The sequence below is a fragment of the Podarcis gaigeae genome (genome assembly GCF_964106915.1).
Source record: "Podarcis gaigeae genome assembly, chromosome: 7".
Taxonomy (NCBI): Eukaryota; Metazoa; Chordata; class Lepidosauria; order Squamata; family Lacertidae; genus Podarcis; species Podarcis gaigeae.
The window spans coordinates 63,510,680-63,527,295 of NC_139683.1; the positions used below are offsets into that span (position 1 = coordinate 63,510,680).

General features: G+C 40.4%; 1 protein-coding gene across 7 annotated transcripts in view; it reads left to right on the forward strand.

Moving 5' to 3' along the window:
* Positions 1 to 792: 792 nt before the first annotated feature.
* BLOC1S5 (biogenesis of lysosomal organelles complex 1 subunit 5) overlaps positions 793 to 16,616 on the forward strand; it is a 35,690-nt gene continuing 19,866 nt past the window's right edge. For 5 of the 7 annotated variants that reach the window (XR_014566320.1, XR_014566321.1, XR_014566322.1 and 2 more), the window contains exons 1-5: positions 793 to 1,017; positions 4,013 to 4,095; positions 6,768 to 6,897; positions 8,421 to 8,479; positions 13,134 to 13,326. Coding sequence is in view for 2 of the 7 variants with exons in the window: in XM_083747459.1 (XP_083603585.1) it covers positions 897 to 1,017; positions 4,013 to 4,095; positions 6,768 to 6,897; positions 8,421 to 8,479; positions 13,134 to 13,310 (570 nt within the window). In the remaining 5 variants the exon portion in view is untranslated. Of the gene's footprint in view, positions 1,018 to 4,012; positions 4,096 to 6,767; positions 6,898 to 8,420; positions 8,480 to 13,133; positions 14,780 to 16,616 lie in introns of those variants that run through there. The other 2 variants (XM_083747459.1, XM_083747458.1) reach the window with 2 other exon arrangements.

Consider the following 16,616-nt stretch of genomic DNA (forward strand, 5'->3'; position numbering starts at 1 on the left):
CCAACCATCTTGTCCTCTGTCGTCCCATTCTCCTTGTGCCCTCAATCTTTCCCAACATCAGGGTCTTTTCCAGAGAGTCTTCTCTTCTCATGAGGTGGCCAAAGTCTTGGAGCCTCAGCTTCAGGATCTGTCCTTCCAGTGAGCATTCAGGGCTGATTTCCTTAAGAATGGATAGGTTTGATCTTCTTGCAGTCCATGGGACTCTCAAGAGTCTCCTCCAGCACCATAATTCAAAAGCATCAATCCTTCGACGATCAGTCTTCTTTATGGTCCAGCTCTCACTTCCATACATCACCACTGGGAAAACCATAGCTTTAACTATACGGACCTTTGATGGCAAGGTGATGTCTCTGCTTACCAGGGGATAAATCGCATTGAAGTCAGTGCGACTTACTTCTGAGTAGACATAGCGTTAGGATTGCACTGTCAGGCATCCGAACAATTAGAAAACTTGCATTTTAAAAAATGTAAAATACAGCCCCTCCAAATTAAAAGCAGCATTTTTACATTATAAAGTCGGGGGGTGGAGATAAATTAGTACAATAATGTAAAAGTAAAAAAATAAGAACACGCTCGCACACAAACACAAAGGGATTTAGCTATCTGATCCCAGCTGGAGGCTAGTTTCTTTTTAACTCTTTAACACTAACCATCATGACAGCATTGAACAAGCAGATAGGCTTGGGTGACGTCACAGCGACCGACCCCTCCCCTCCCGCACTCGGACTGCGAACTTCCCCGCAAAACGAAAGCGCACTCCTTGAGCATGCGCTGTACTCGCAAGGCTTCCCCGCCCTGCTCTGTCACACACACACTATGGCAGCTGCGCATGCGCTGTCCAAGCATTGAGCCCAAAGACACCCCCACCGCGGCGGTTGCTGGCAGTAAGGAACGAGATGAACGGTGGGAGTCCCGTGACCCTCAGCCCAAGTAAAACTGGAGAGTCGCCCCTGTCCGGCGGCGCTAGTAAGAAGCGAGGCTCGCTGGGGGCGTCGTCCTCACATCCTATATTAAAGGGTAAGAAGGGCTCGGATTTTTAACCCTCAGTGAGAGAATAACGAACGCGGGTGGTGCGCATGCGCAGCATCGGGTTCTCAGTCTGAAAAGGAGTTTCCTAGAGCGCATGCGCGGCATAGGTTCTCAAGTTGGAAAAGCGTCTTCTGGAGCTCGTGCGTGAATGTGTTCTGTTTGAATGGGCTCCTCTAGTTCAGGCTGCTGTTGCAAAGGTTTTACTTACAAACGTGCCCGAAATGGAAAGGGGCGCTAGACCTGGGGAAATTGCATAACTCGTGAGGAACTCGTGAAACCGAGTTCGGCGGTGCTTTTTAAAGAAGTGTGTAAATAGGATTGCAGACTCCCAAAAAATGGTCATGGCCGTGTAACTTGCATAACATTTGATAATTTGGATCCTAGGTAAGTTATGCATCTCACTGTGAAAAAAATCTGTAGAAGGAAGAGTTTTATTTGAAGAGAAGATCTACTCTGTTAGTAGGAACAGTGGACACAAATAAGAGCATATTTATAAGAAACTCCTTATCTGCTCTCTTCCAGATAATCATTGAGAGAATATGCTTTTAAATGGGCTGTTGCCCACCCTTTTTGAAAAGGTTACCAAAAGTTGAGTATAAAATAAGAGTGATGGGAATCTCATTCAGCCTGAGAGGAGATTTTAACATGAACTGTTTTCCAAGGGCCACAATCTGAGGGTGGGTGGAGTGAATGATAAAACAAATAAAAGAAAACAGGCCAACATACATGCTGGCAAGCCAGCAGAGATTCCTCTGCCTGACTTTTAAGAGTAACTAGCAAGTCATGGCCATGTATTTTCTAAATTCTGCTAGTTCTAACAGTGTCAAGCACCTAACAACAACAATAGCCAACCATTGTGCCTCGTTCTTAGGCTGCAATATTATGCCTGAGAGTAAGTCCCACTGAACTTCCTTTTGAGTATCCAGCGGTATTTGTACTGCAAGTTATTCCATTTTCTTAAAACGTTTAAAAGTTGCCAAGTGTTTGACCCTGAGGAGGATCCATGGATTTGGAAGGCCTTGCTGCAAAGCCTGCCTCCAGCACTTTCCTGGCCTGAGAACAGGGCGTACTTTGGTAATATGGCGCTCTGAGCGAGGACAAAAATTGGCAACGCCCCCTGCCCAGATAAATATAGGTTTTATTGTTAATTTTGTTGGCATCTGTCTGCCTCGGGAGACAATAGAGGAGTGCAGCTTTGGGGGGAAGTCAAGCTGTTGGAAGGTTGCAGCACCTGCTGTGACTGTGATATGAGAAAGACATGCTTTGTTGCGCCTGGGGCAGATGCATAGCTGTCAACATTTCCCTTTTTTTAAGGGAAATTCCCTTATTCCGAATAGGATTCCTCGCAAGAAAAGGAGAAAGTTGACAGCTATGGGCAGATGAAGGCGTTTGGTTGTGCTGCTGCAGATGCACCACAACATTTCTTCCCTCTGCACTCCTCCCAGAGGTGATTCCTGGAGGTGGCAAAGGAAAGGGAATGAAACTTAGACAGGTGGGATACCTTTCAAATGCCATGTAGATCATTCCACTTTTTACTGTGCTTCCCAGTGCTGTGTAATTAATACAGACTCATATTATTAACAAATGACTTTTGGCATGGTATTCTATACAGTGTGCTGCTTGAGCAGCAATTGAGTGGTGGGGGTAGGATTAGTATAGTGCTGCCTTGCAAACAAGGGGCTGTAATGTGGATTCAGCCATAGTCAGAAGAATGTTAGGGTGCAATATTCCCTGCAAATGTTTCCTTAAGATTTTGCATATAAAAGTCCACAAAAATTGTCACTCCTTGGTACACGCCTGATCTTTGGAAATTGCTTAGAGATTAGCGCTGGGATCCTCTAATTGCTCTGAAAAATTCCTAACAATCCGGTCCTATGCTAGGTTATACATGGGTTTAGGTACAACTAATTCTACATAGATCAGTTTTTTAATATCCCAAAAATTATGATTGAACTGCAAGACCTTTCAGCATGGCGAGTGGTGGCAAATGTTGAGAGGCTTGACAATGTCAAAGATGGAAAGGGTGCAGACTGAGCATAAAAACCCCAATGAGTTGAATAAGTTAGTTAGGCCTCTTTTATTTCTTTAAAAATGTGCTACTCCAACTATTTTATAAAACATTGGAAAAAATTTCATTAATATCTGTGTACAAGCTTTAAAAAGCTCAGTTATTTCTCTTAAATATTATTCTGTCTACAGTTCTAATTGCCTTTTTTCCCCTTTAGGAAGCATAGTATGTAGTATTTGGATAGTGTAACTTAATGTTGCAAAGTTATGTGCCTATCCTTTCATAGTTAAAAGGCCCTTTATATGTTTGGCTGCCTCCTCTGTTAGCCAAGGGGAAGGCATTTTAAGGGTGATACAGCCCAGGCTTCATATACAGTGGTACCTCGGGTTAAGTACTTAATTCGTTCCAAATGTCCGTTCTTAACCTGAAACTGTTCTTAACCTGAAGCACCACTTTAGGTAATGGGGCATCCTGCTGCTGCGGCTGCTGCGCCCCTGCTGCGCGATTTCTGTTTTCACCCTGAAGCAAAGTTCTTAACCCGAGGTACTATTTCTGGGTTAGCGGAGTCTGTAACCTGAAGTGTATGTAACCCGAGGTACCACTGTAATTCATTGGCTGTTTTACTGCACTCAAACTTGGAACTAGGCCTGGGCGATATATCCATATTTCATCCAGGACTGATATTAGGGGCAGACCGTGATGACGAATATTATTTCACTATAAGGCAGCAAGTATAGCAAAACTACTTCATCATCATCCTGAAGGCTGTTCCCTCCATGTAGCTAATGGAAAAAGAGTGAAAAAGATAAAGTACAATAGAAAGGAAGAAGTGGCCTGCCAAAAGAAGAGATGGAGTTTGGGGGTTAGAAGAGAGAGAATATCGGAGAGGCAAGAACCACCATGATTTCTTGCAGGTCCCTGATAATGCATACTTGTTTTATTTATCATGAACATATCTCGTTACTTTTCTTATAGATGTTGGAGAAATATATTCCAGACTTTTGGATCACAGACCAGTTATTCAAGGAGAAATTCGTTATTTCATTAAAGAATTTGAAGTAGGTTTGATATTCTATATTTTGAAATAATTTACCTTGTAAATGGGGGAGGGATAGTTCTAAAGTACAGTCATCTTCAATGACACAAAAAATCAGGCATCAAAAAAATGTAAAATTTATTAACGATTGGAACAAATTCATAACATACATAGAAGCAAATTTAGGAAATATTAAAATCACAGTAGGTGTAACATAAAGCCTGCGATGTATAGAGAGAGGTTGTAAAAAGATACCGCAGAAAGATATTGTGGTTATATAGCCCAAAACTGAGATGGAGGGAAGTCAGTCAATGTTACGTTATAAATTGATGTTGGTTTGTTTTCCATTTGTTTTCCTTTTTATGGGTTGCTTTGTCTTTTTTCTTCTTTTTTTTCTCTTTGTTGTTTGTTTGTATGTTTTTGTTCCTTTATTCTGTATGTTTTTGTTTTTTTAAAAAAGAACTTAATAAAAAGAATTTAAAAATAAATAAATAAAGTACAGTCATCTTCAGATTTCAGAGAAATGTTTCATGAATGGCTGTTAATCTTTTTTTATAAATAATAAGCCCATCATTTTGACAAGTAAATATTTTTATAAATTACAACAATTATTCAATCAGCTTGTTAACATTTCATACTCCCGACTCCTTTTCCCTCTTTCTGTGGTTCTTTCCATTTCTTTCCATCTTCCTGCATGCTCCAAATTATCTCAACATATTCTGTTATATATTCTCATATATATCTCATATATATATTGAAACTGCAGGTTTTTACATTAATCCTGCCAGTGTCTTAATCTGTTTACAATTTGTTTGTAAATGCTCAATAAACCATTACAATTCCTTTAAAAAAAATTGTTATCTTGATTTCTTATTCTTCCAGTAAGTTTTGCCGTTTCTGTGTAGTCCTTAACTTCTGTATCCATTCCTCTCTCATCAGGACCTCTTCTTTGTTCCATTTTTGGGCAAATAACATTCTTGCAGCTGTGGTTGCATACATAAATAAATTTCTATACTGTTTAGGTAGTTCTGATCATATAATTCCTGAAAGAAAAGCTTCTGTTTTTTTAAATAAATGTTATCTTAAACATCTTTTTCAGTAAGCTTTAACCTTATTACAAGACCACCACATATGAAAAAAGGTACCTTCTTTCTCTTTCTCCAACACATATTCGATTTGGATTTATACATTACTGCCAATCTACTAGGTGTTAGGTACCATCTATATAGCAATTTCATATAGTTTTCTCTTAAACTATAACCTGCTGTAAATTTTATGTCCACATTCCATAAATATTCCCATCCATTTCTATATTATTACCAATATCTATTGCCCAATATACCATTGAAGATTTCTTATTTCTTTCGGATTTTCCACAACTCTTATCTTCTACATTTATTCCATTAATGCAGGGTTTTTCTTGTTTCTTCTTTATTTTCCAAGCCAATAATTTCCCTGACTTGTTCAAATTGTTTCTGCTTTAAACATTTAATTTTCCACTCTATTTCCTGGTTTATTATCATTGAAGATTGCGTTTGCAACATCTTGATATCCTGTTTCATTATCTCTTTTCAAGGGGAATTTATTCATTTCCTTTCCTTTTTATTTCTTGTAAATTTTCTTGTTTTTTCTGCCCTCTTATCTTTCTTTCGTATGCATTTTTTTGACAAGTAAGTATGGAATAGATTATCTGCAGCTTTTGGATGTTTGCATTGCTCATGACTCTGTCTCTGTTGAAAATGCCAGCTGTTGACATTTGGGGACCAGATCTTTAAAAGCATGGAAATCATAATTTGGCAGTGTTCCAAAGCATCTAAAACTTGTAGTTTCATTTACAAACACAAAGACTATTAGTGTGATTTTTCTTTTTCTTTTTACTTTTTAATAAAAGATCAGATTGTACGGCTTCTGGCCTTACTGTTTATCTGCCCTTTAAGATCCACCCAGATGGAAAGACACACCTCTCCTTGTCTCCTGCCACTGTCTTTAATACTGTCACTGCTGCCGTTTCTAACAGAAGAAACTACCACATTAGTTTTCTCTCTCTCCATGTTTTCATGAAGGAACAAATGATAGCAGTAGCAGGAAAAGGCCAGCAGGGAAGGAGGAGGAACTGGTGCAAAGAAATAGGCATTTGAGAGCATTCATGGGGAATCTACTTCCCATACCTGCAACATTTAAAATTATCCCAAGGAAATAATACTAAGTTCTTGATTTTCATAGCCTGTCTGAAAAATGAAAGCATCTTTTAAAATTACCTATAATGTAATCAAATCTATATTTTCCCATATTAACTAGATACCTTTGGGGTTTTCTTGTTTTTAAATGTTGAATATATTTTCCACAAGATGGCAGCAAAACCTCAAGCTGAATGGCCAGAGCAGAGGGGTGTGCGGACCCTGAATTTAGTGATAGCTTCCAGTTGGTTTCTGTTAAGAATTGTTCATGAAATGAGCAAAAGCAAAACTTTGAGTTTTCATTTTTTTCATTTTTGAAAAATGAGATGTGTTAATAATGAGGTTGTGCTCCATAAACATTTAGAAGCATTAAGTGAGAAAGGTCTAGATATTCTGTATTGTTTAAAAACATTTTTAAAGGGAAGGTCCATTTACTAACTTCAAGATAGCATCTAAATAACAGCAAATGAACCTTGTGGAATATATAGAAATGCCCCCTTTTTAACTTTCTCAATAGGAAAAGCGTGGTTTCCGAGAAGTGCGGGTTCTTGAAAACTTGAAGAACACAACTTTTGAGACAAATGACCAAACTCTGCCAAAGTGTGAACAAATGATGCAAGGGAACCTAAATGAAGCTCTCGTGAGATGTAAGCTAGAAATTATGGGTTTTCTTCTATGCCTTTTACAAAGTGTTTGGATTCTTAGACACTAAACAGCTCCACATAAAGTTGGAGTCTTTATGTAAAGTAGCCGTCAGGTGGCCCTTTTATTCACACCATTATGGGCCATATTCAAAAGGAGATAAATATGTGAATATTTCCATCCTGAGCTTTCCCTGATGTTTTAATTGTAGAGGGAAACTGCTGTTTAGTTTTAAAAGCACTTTGCCTTTTCAGCAGTAGGAGATACTACCATGAAAAGAAGTCTCTGACTTTACAAATTGTCCTCCCTATCCCCTCCTTGTTATGGCTGTTAACACTTCCATTTCCTGTAAAAACAACAACATTCCATTCTGAGCAAGGCTAGCAGTGGGTGGCCATGTCAAATGCTGCATGCATTTGGTGCATCATAGTTAGGCCTGCATGGCTGTAAGGCAGCAAGATGGGATCTGGAAGGAACCATCCAACATCCACACACATCCCATGGTATGGTTGAAAGGTACACTACCTTACTGAAACTAAGCAATCTGGGTCTGGTTAGTGTTTGGATGGGTGACCACCTGGGAACCGTGTGTATGCCACCCTGGGTCCCATAAGGGAAAGAAGACAGGATATAAATGTAGGAAAATAAAAACCACTGTATGAAGTTGCAAGGATAAGATGGCTGGAGATATACACAGGCAGCAAAACCTGGGAGATAATTCTAGTCCTCTTTAGCCATATATTTATAAGTTGCCATGTTTAAAGCAGAAAATGGTTGCGAATATTACATTTTTACATAGTTTTTTTCAGCATCCTGCATAGATCCAGATGTCTCAATGGCTAGCATAAAAAGTTACAGATAGGTAGCCGTGTTGGTCTGCCATAGTCAAAACAAAATAAAAAAATTCCTTCCAGTAGCACCTTAAAGACCAACTAAGTTAGTTCTTGGTATGAGCTTTTGTGTGCATGCACACTTCTTCAGATACACACCAAGAACTAACTTAGTTGGTCTTACCAAGAACTAACTTAGTTGGTCTTTAAGGTGCTACTGGAAGGAATTTTTTTATTTTGTTTTGACTATGGCAGACCAACACGGCTACCTATCTGTAACTGGAACTATGGAAGGCACCACATTGAGCCGCATGAAATGGAAGTCCATCAACCTCACTGTGTATCTGAAGAAGTGTGCATGCACACAAAAGCTCATACCAAGAACTAACTTAGTTGGTCTTTAAGGTGCTACTGGAAGGATTTTTTTTATTTTGTTTTAGCATAAAAAGTGTTATACAACATAAGTGATTATTTAAATTAATAGAATATGTGTACGCACGGAATTTAGACTACCTTGATTCAAAAATCTCAGTGGCTTTTAAAGTTTACCCAGTCATGTCAAAAGGCATCCTGGCTAAAACTAGACCACAATATGGTTAAGATCCACAGCTTCTCTGTGCAGTGAGATTAAATAACTCTTGTCAGAAATGTGTCCCTTAAGATGAGCCAATGAAACAATTGTAACCTATACATTTCAGTACAGGTAGCCAATGAAATGATCAACAGACTCCAGGGCAGAGAGCAGGAAGAAAGAAAGGTAAGGATTAATAAACTAGTTAAGAACTAATGCCGGGTCTAACCTGCAAGGTATTCTGGTGATAGTCTACGTAGTTTTTATGTAGTTTTTTCCTTGCACCAAAACACTGCATGGTTTCAGAATTATTGTTCTGTGCCTTCAATCTTCCCTTCTCTACTTTTTCCTTCCCTACACCTACAGCAAGTTAGGTTTTGCTATGGTAAACGGGATTTTGTGGTTTCTTTTGTTCATTTGTTTGTTCGTTCTTACTATCTCAGCAGCAAGTGTTCTGCTGCTAAGTCTTTACTTTATATTATAATACTGCATTCAACACAGCATATAAGCCAGGGAGGAAACAACTAGTTGTGAACCAATTAATGAATGCTTTAGCATATGCTAAGTAGTGGATGCCTTACGGTTAAATATTTTTGTCCAGGTACATACCAGCTCTTTTGTCACTGGAAAAGCATGCTAACACACAAGGGGAGCTATGCTACCTCTGCCCCGACCACCATTCTGCCTTTCAGATTGTTAAGGGCTACACAGTGAAGCAAGGAACCTCTTGTATTTGTGGAGGCTCCCCCCAGCCTCGCATTCTGGACCTTTAGATTTTCTTGGGTTCCAAAAGTTTCAGAGAGCCTCCATGATCACAAGAGGCTCGCTTTTTCTCCAGGTCACCCTATGTAATAATAATAATAATAATAATAATAATAATAATAATAATAATATTATTTATACCCCGCCCTCCCCAGCCAAGGCCGGGCTCAGAGCGGCTTACAAGCAATAATAAAAACAAGATGAATGATTACAACTTAAAAACAAAAATAAAATACAACATTAAAATAATGGAACATTAAAATATTAAAATGTAGCCTCATCGCAGGAGGAGAAGGAAAAGAAAGAAAAGAAAAAGAAAAAAAAAGAGAGGGAGGGAATCAAATTGGCTCCAAGCCAAAGGCCAGGCGGAACAACTCTGTCTTACAGGCCCTGCGGAAAGAAATCAGATCCTGCAGGGCCCTGGTCTCATGAGGCAGAGCGTTCCACCAGGCCGGAGCCAGAGTTGAAAAGGCCCTGGCTCTGGTTGAAGCCAATCTAACTTCCTTAGGGCCTGGGACCACTAGGGTGTTGTTATTTATGGACCTTGAGGCTCTCCGTGGGGCATACCAGGAGAGGCGGTCCCGTAGGTACGAGGGTCCTAGGCCGTGAAGGGCTTTAAAGGTCAAAAGCAGCACCTTAAATCTGACCCTGTACTCCACCGGGAGCCAGTGCAGCTTGAAAAGCACTGGGTGAATATGCTCCCATGGCAGAGACCCCGTGAGGAGCCTCGCTGCAGCATTCTGCACCCGCTGGAGTTTCTGGGACAGCTTCAAGGGCAGCCCCGCATAGAGCAAATTACAGTATGTAAGGTGGAAGGAGACAGCAATGTAGGGAGCTAGCACCCTAGTCCCCACAGCCTCCTCCTCGTGTGTGTAACATCTGGAAAGATGACTGAAGGGTGCGTGATGTCATTTTGTGCGTCTACGCAAGCGGCGAAACCCAGAAATAACCCTTTCCGGTACTTCCAGGTCGCTGCAGAACGTAACCTGAAAGAACATAACATGAAGCGGACATAACATGACGTATGACTGTAATGCCAATCCATAGTTTGCATTCTGCAGACCTCTGATATGTTGCATGTGTTGAAACTGATGATCCCTGAGACTGCCTGTGGCGTTCGTATGGAGCCCCCGGTCGTTTCATGGACTATTGACCCGTACACCACTAATCCGCTGCCACCAACCAGGTCCTCCCTGGTAAAACACTTAGTTTCAGTCGGGTTCTCAAGTTAACAATGAAGATTGTAGTTTATTGCAAACACAACTAAACTTTAAATGCATTCGAAATGCTGTTACCCTTTACCCTCTTAGTCTTATTTTATCCTGTCTCTGACTCACTAACTCTTCTACCTCCCCTCACACAAGAACCAACTGCACTAACTGTCTCTCTATTTCCATCTGTCTTCCAACTGCTTTTTCCCAACTGTCTAAACCTCTGGCTAAGCCTTTTAAAAACAGGTAGGCTCCGCCTCTGGGCTTTCCTATTGGTCTACCTATTAACCCTTTCTCTCCTCCTGTACAGACATTTCCAAAAGAATGGGCAAACACCACACTGCCAAACGGTAATGTGCAAGAAATTTGCAGATTCCTGCAGAGCCTTCAGTAAAACAAAAGTTGGTTCTAGAAGCTCACTTTCCTTCAGAATAGCTGCAAAAAATGTAGAAAGAGGTTGTGGAGAGCCGCCATTAGTAAGTCTTCAAGAAGCACTATAAAAATAACAGAGTTACCAGATCCTCTTCCACTTTCTCGGTATGTGGAAAGTTTTTCTTAGAATTTCCTTCACAGCTTGAGAAAGGGGAAAGAGATGGTTAAAGAAACCCAAATCCCTATTTTTCGTGGAACAAAAAATATCCAACAGAATGGAAATGTAAATCTTTCCTGCTTAGTTGAAAACACTGAACATATTATGAATACAGCTTATTGAAATGGAAGTGTTTCATACTTGTGGATGTTATTTAATGAAAGGCCATATTATAAGAACATGTGACTCACTGGAATCTCTCACATGGCTGCACATTGCTTGTTTGTAATACAGATATTCTAAAACCTCAGGATTAGGAAAAACTGTGCAAGAAGTTAATTCTCCATGTTAGTTCTGTACTTCACTATTATAGGCAACCTGTTCAGCTCTTTAGGCTGTAATAGAGCTGCATTGTAAGATGGCTGCAGCTACAGTCAATGTTTCTATTTGTATATGAAAATGATGGATAACAGTTAAATGATATCAGACATAATATGGATGTAAAATTCCCAATTTATTCAACTTGGCTAAAATACTGGGAGTCTACCACAGGTACACACATTCCCTCCTCTTCGCTTACACGCGAATTCTTTCCTTTAGCCATGATGCATCTGCACCAATGTATACCTTTACCCACTTCAAGCGCTGGCATCAGCCACTAGTTTGAACCTAACCACAGTTAAAGTTAATATTGGTGCAGATGTAATACAGTACCATGTTAAGAAAGCCCCAAAGAGGTGGTTTCAGGTAGAGCTGGGCAATGTATTGATATGTAATCTCGGTTGGAAGTCCATGTGGTGATATCAATTTCATAGTTTTTGACCTGGCAATATATCGCAAATCATGATGTGCATGTGTGTGCTATGCAAAAACCACAATGTGGGGAAAAACGAGAAGCCAGCCAATGCCTCTACATAGCCCCATCCTTATTTCAGACATGATTGCAGACACTTTCTGTCAATACATGTGGTAGCAATTTATTCATATATCTGTTAGATTTAGCATGGTGACGACTGTGTGAAGACTATAGGAGATCCACAGCCAGGAAGATTTATAATGTTTGTGTATAATGTTCAGAAATAGTGCAATAGTGAGGCGTTAGTATTGGCTGGGGTAAATGTATGTTGAACATAATGCCCCAAACCATAGAATTGACCATGCTCTTATGCCAGTCTTATCTTGTATCACTTTATGCCTTAATTGGAAAGGACTGCTGAAAAATTCTTTAGAAGCAGCTTTAGTTTGCTCACCAGATTTCCCTTCCAGCCTTTGCACCATCCTGGGAAAGCTGAAAATTATTAATTGATGGCTTTCCCTAGTTTATGTGCGTCATTGGGCAGCTTAATTCTACATGAACAAGACAGTCATGTGTCCTGGCTACACTTCACATTTCTTATGTGTGTATATCTTAAGATGGAGGGCGACAAATACTAAATACAAAGTTCCTGTGATAGAGGGTCACTTTTTATTTTTTAAAGGAGCATATCAAAATCAGTGGTTGCAATGCTGTATTTCATGCATTTTGCTGAAGTTAGCTATCAGCACTGGATAAGAGAGGTTATTAAATGGAGTTGGCACTGCTCATTAAAGTTTCAAGTTAAATATTGAGCGTTGCCAGTCCAGAGTATAGCCAAGCACTTACTGTGTCTGTCTGGGCATTTATGTTAAAACAAAAAGAATTTAAAGTGTCTGATAGGATGATTTAAAAAAGACAGATTTTGCTTTGTTCATTTACTTAAATTTTCCTTGTTCTGCAACAGTACCCAAAGCAATTTGTCCACAGCACTGTACAACAGGCAACAACCATTTTGCACAGGGGTTACATTCCTGAACCTTACGTGCATTGGCGGAGTATGTGGAAGCCCCTTTCACCCCTTGCCCCCTTTTCCAACCACTTCTGGGTTACGGCGATGTGTGCATGCGCAGTCATGTGTTAGTTGTTGCCTGTATACAATTGCACATACTACGGGAAAAGCGCTAGAAACAGCACCATCCAATTTACAAATAGCAGCAGTATAAGAAAAAAGGCAGTAGTGCAAGGGGAAGTCACAAACTAGATTTAGCAGATAGCAAATAGCAATTGTGGTGGGGAGGGGATAAATCAGAATGAAAGCAAGCCGCAGCAGGGAGAAACTGAAGCAAAAACATGGTTGGGCAGTTGTTTTCTCACCCATGATGGTGGCAAAGTATTAGGGCCCCTGTTATAGTGAAAGCTGGTTTCCATTCTTGCCTTGTTAACAGTGACACCAGGTCTGCCCTGTAAACTACTTGTCATCTTTTTTGTTAGAAACCTAAACTGCATGGATGTTTTCTTTTGTAACGTCCTTTTCCTTCTCAGCTTCAGACTGAGAAGCTAATGGCTGGTGAAACACGACGCAGAGCTCTGTGGGAGGAGTTTGTGAAGGAGCAGCAGAACGCAAAAGCAGTTGTGGACGAAGAGCACATCAAAGCGATGGAGCGCCTCAAAGAGCAGTATGCCGCAATGGAAAAAGACCTCGCCAAACACACTCTTTAAGAAACTCTCATGCTCAGTAAGACTGCTCCTCATTTGCAGTATTGCTTTTCTTCTTATTCCAGCATCTTCCAATTTCAGGGTTACCAAGGAAGTACCAGAATTCAAATAGCATAGCAGGAATAACAAGGAATTGGGGGGGGAGGGGCTCTATAGCTACTGTAATTACTCTTTGGCTCTGATACTGGTGGCATTCAGATGATCAAGCCTTTGCTTAATAAGCCAGGATATTCACAAGCTCAGTGCCATCACACTAACTCCTTTTGCTCCCCATTTCCTTTCAGTGGAGAAACAAACCAGGAAGCCACAGTTAAGCATAGCTTCCTGTTGTGTCTGAACTGGGAAACCATGCTTAATGGCTCCCAAATAAGTGAGAATTTGTAAGCCAACTTTAACTCCATGGACATGGTTCATTGTGGCCTGGCTTGCTTGGAAGCCATTAACCATGGTTTCCTGGTCCAGACATAACTGGAAGTTTATGGTTAACTGAAGTTTCCTGGCTTGTTTCCCCACTCATATGAAGGGAGGAGTGAAGGGTACATGGAGCATAAACTGGAGTTTCTAAATTAAGATAGGATTTGATTGTCTGAGGCAGGTATTTATGTTAAGTGTTATTTTTAAAAAAAAACAAACCCAAGTCTACGTAGGAACATAAACAGTATTCTCTCTCTCATGATAATCTAAATTAGTTTCTCTGTTTCTATGTACAACCATTCATCTTGTAAATGCATCCTATTCTTCATGCAGGGAATTCAAATGAGCTTTTTCACAATTATACCTTGGCTTTCAGAACAAGGAAGATGGTGAAAATTTAATTTGAGAAATCCTCCAAAGCTACAACTTTATAGAAGTACAATGCTCTGAGCTTTATGGACAGACTTTTTGCTAGAAAGCTCACCACAAAGAAATCTGAAAGATCTCTCAGAAGAACTGATAATTTTTTTAAAAAAAAAATAGAATAGCAAGAATGGGTGACAACCTGAGATTTTCAAAAGTATTATTCCTCCTGTTATCCAGCATTATAGGGGACAACTACTACTTTTTTGAGCACTGCATGTGAGCAACTTTTGCTCGAGATGAACAACTTCACATATCAATTTGTGTTCTTACAAGGAGATGGTATTATGGAGCATGATGAGCTCCTGTCTTCACTGTGATTAATCTGCATTAAGTATTAGAATAACGGAGGGAAAGCTCCTTGATTAGTCCTTTGTAACCTAACTTTCAAAGAATTCATTAATAACAGGATGAAAGCCAAGGCAGGCTAAGTGAGGAACAGGAAGATCAAGTGTTATTTTAACAGCTAGGCAGTGCATAAAATAGGAACATGTAAAACAAAATTACTCATTATCTGTGTTGCAACTGCAGATGGCCAACAATGGTTGCCTGTGTGAATGTATGGCTTAGTGTCAAGGCTCCATCCTGGCAGCCTGTTGATAATGTGATTAAAGTGAGCAGAGGAGATGGAATAAGTATTTGTGATTTCTTTCAATAACACTGAACTTCTGCCAAGCTGCTCTATCCACTACCGTAGGGCTGACAGCTTCATCAATCATCATCAGGTACCTGGGCTGAAAAGAGCACTTGCCAGCAACTGAGGCATGCTGGAATGTTGTGAATTCTCTTGTGGATTGGGGGTGGGGGGGCAGGAGGGGAAATGGATGACTTTAAAGCATTTCACACGCTGCGAGGGGGGCGGGGAGAACCTCTAACGAAATTAATGCAAAGCAGTTTTTCAGATGTCTGTGAACTCACTGATGTGGTGAAGTAAATTAAGAATCTGCATGGCTTATTATAGAATTGAATTTGAGGCAGTTCAGAAGGTCGCTCTTGGTTTTTAACTCTCTGTTGGTCTTCAGAGCAAATGCCAACTTTTTGTAACTCAGAAATTGGTGTGTGTTTTTTAAATAATAATTTCTTCTGTTGAAGTTAACTTAAGGTATGACGCCACCTGTGTGACCCTTTCATGGGTTTTATAGCTCTGAGGCAAGGGATCAAAGGAAATGCCTAGCGCTTTGCACATCTGGGTTCAGCAGAAGCAGCAGAACTTCCCAGAAGATGTAGCTGCTAGTCTCTCACTATCTGGAAATGACTGCCTTACATCTCGGCTTCACAATTCTCTAACACCCAGAGCCTCTTTTTCCTTCCACTCCTTGTCTGCTAAAAGATCACAGCCCCTCTTGTGCCTAATTTGGGTGCTTCCCTTGTCCTACTTTCTTCATGACCACTTCCACTGCTCATTGCTTTTCACCAGGGGCCAGCAAACTTTTTCAGCAGGGGGCCGGTCCACTGTGTCCCTCAAACCTTGTGAGGTGCCGGACTATATTTTGCAAAAAATAATAATGAATGAATTCCTATGCCCCACAAATAACTCTGAGATGCATTTTAAATAAAAGCACACATTCTACTCATGTAAAAACACCAGGCAGGCCCCACAAATAACCCAGAGATGCATTTTAAATAAAAGGACACATGTAAAAACACGCTGATTCCCGGACCATCTGTGGGCCAGATTTAGAAGGCGATTGGGCCGGATCTGGCCCCCAGTCCTTGGTTTTCACTGTTGATTTCACCCCTTTGCCATCTCCATCCTGCCTCCTTCAGCCACTCTAATTATTAACCATCCAGTTTCCTTACCTGCATAGTACTTTCATCTTTCGTGTCAGTAATATACACCAGGGGTTGGAGGATAGTGAGTTCAAAGCTTGAGCTTCCCCCTCACTCCTGCCCTGGGCACTTTGACAGGTAGGTGTGGTTGCCCACCCATCAATATACATTACCATGACATCAGATTACCTCCCCCCTCCCCCACTTTGCATGCCCAGGTTGGATTCAGATCAAACCTGCAAAAGAACTCAGCTGAACCCACTTTTTAGCATGGATCAGTTGGACTTTAGAGTTCCTGGGTGGATGGAGGTCACACTTTAAAAACGCCATATGAAAGCCCTGCTTTCAAGGAACAACTGTAGGGCACTTTAATGCTCTCTATTGTTCCTTGGCAGCTGCAAATTTACCTGACATCATATATAAAAGCAGGTATATATGATGTGCCCAAGGTGTGCTCAATTAGAACCCCTTCCAAGCATAATTTATTCCATAGATTGGAGGGTCTCCATGCCTGATACATACATTTTCCCAACTTAAATCAATGATATATGCATTTTCTTCTACCTACTTCATATTCCTGCTTCTTGCGAGAGAAAAAAAGTTACTCCATCCATGGTTGTTCTTTAGGAACCTCGTTCATTTCTGAGTCATTTGTTACAATCATGTTTGTTATTAATTTGCTGTTTCATTTGTTTCCTTCGC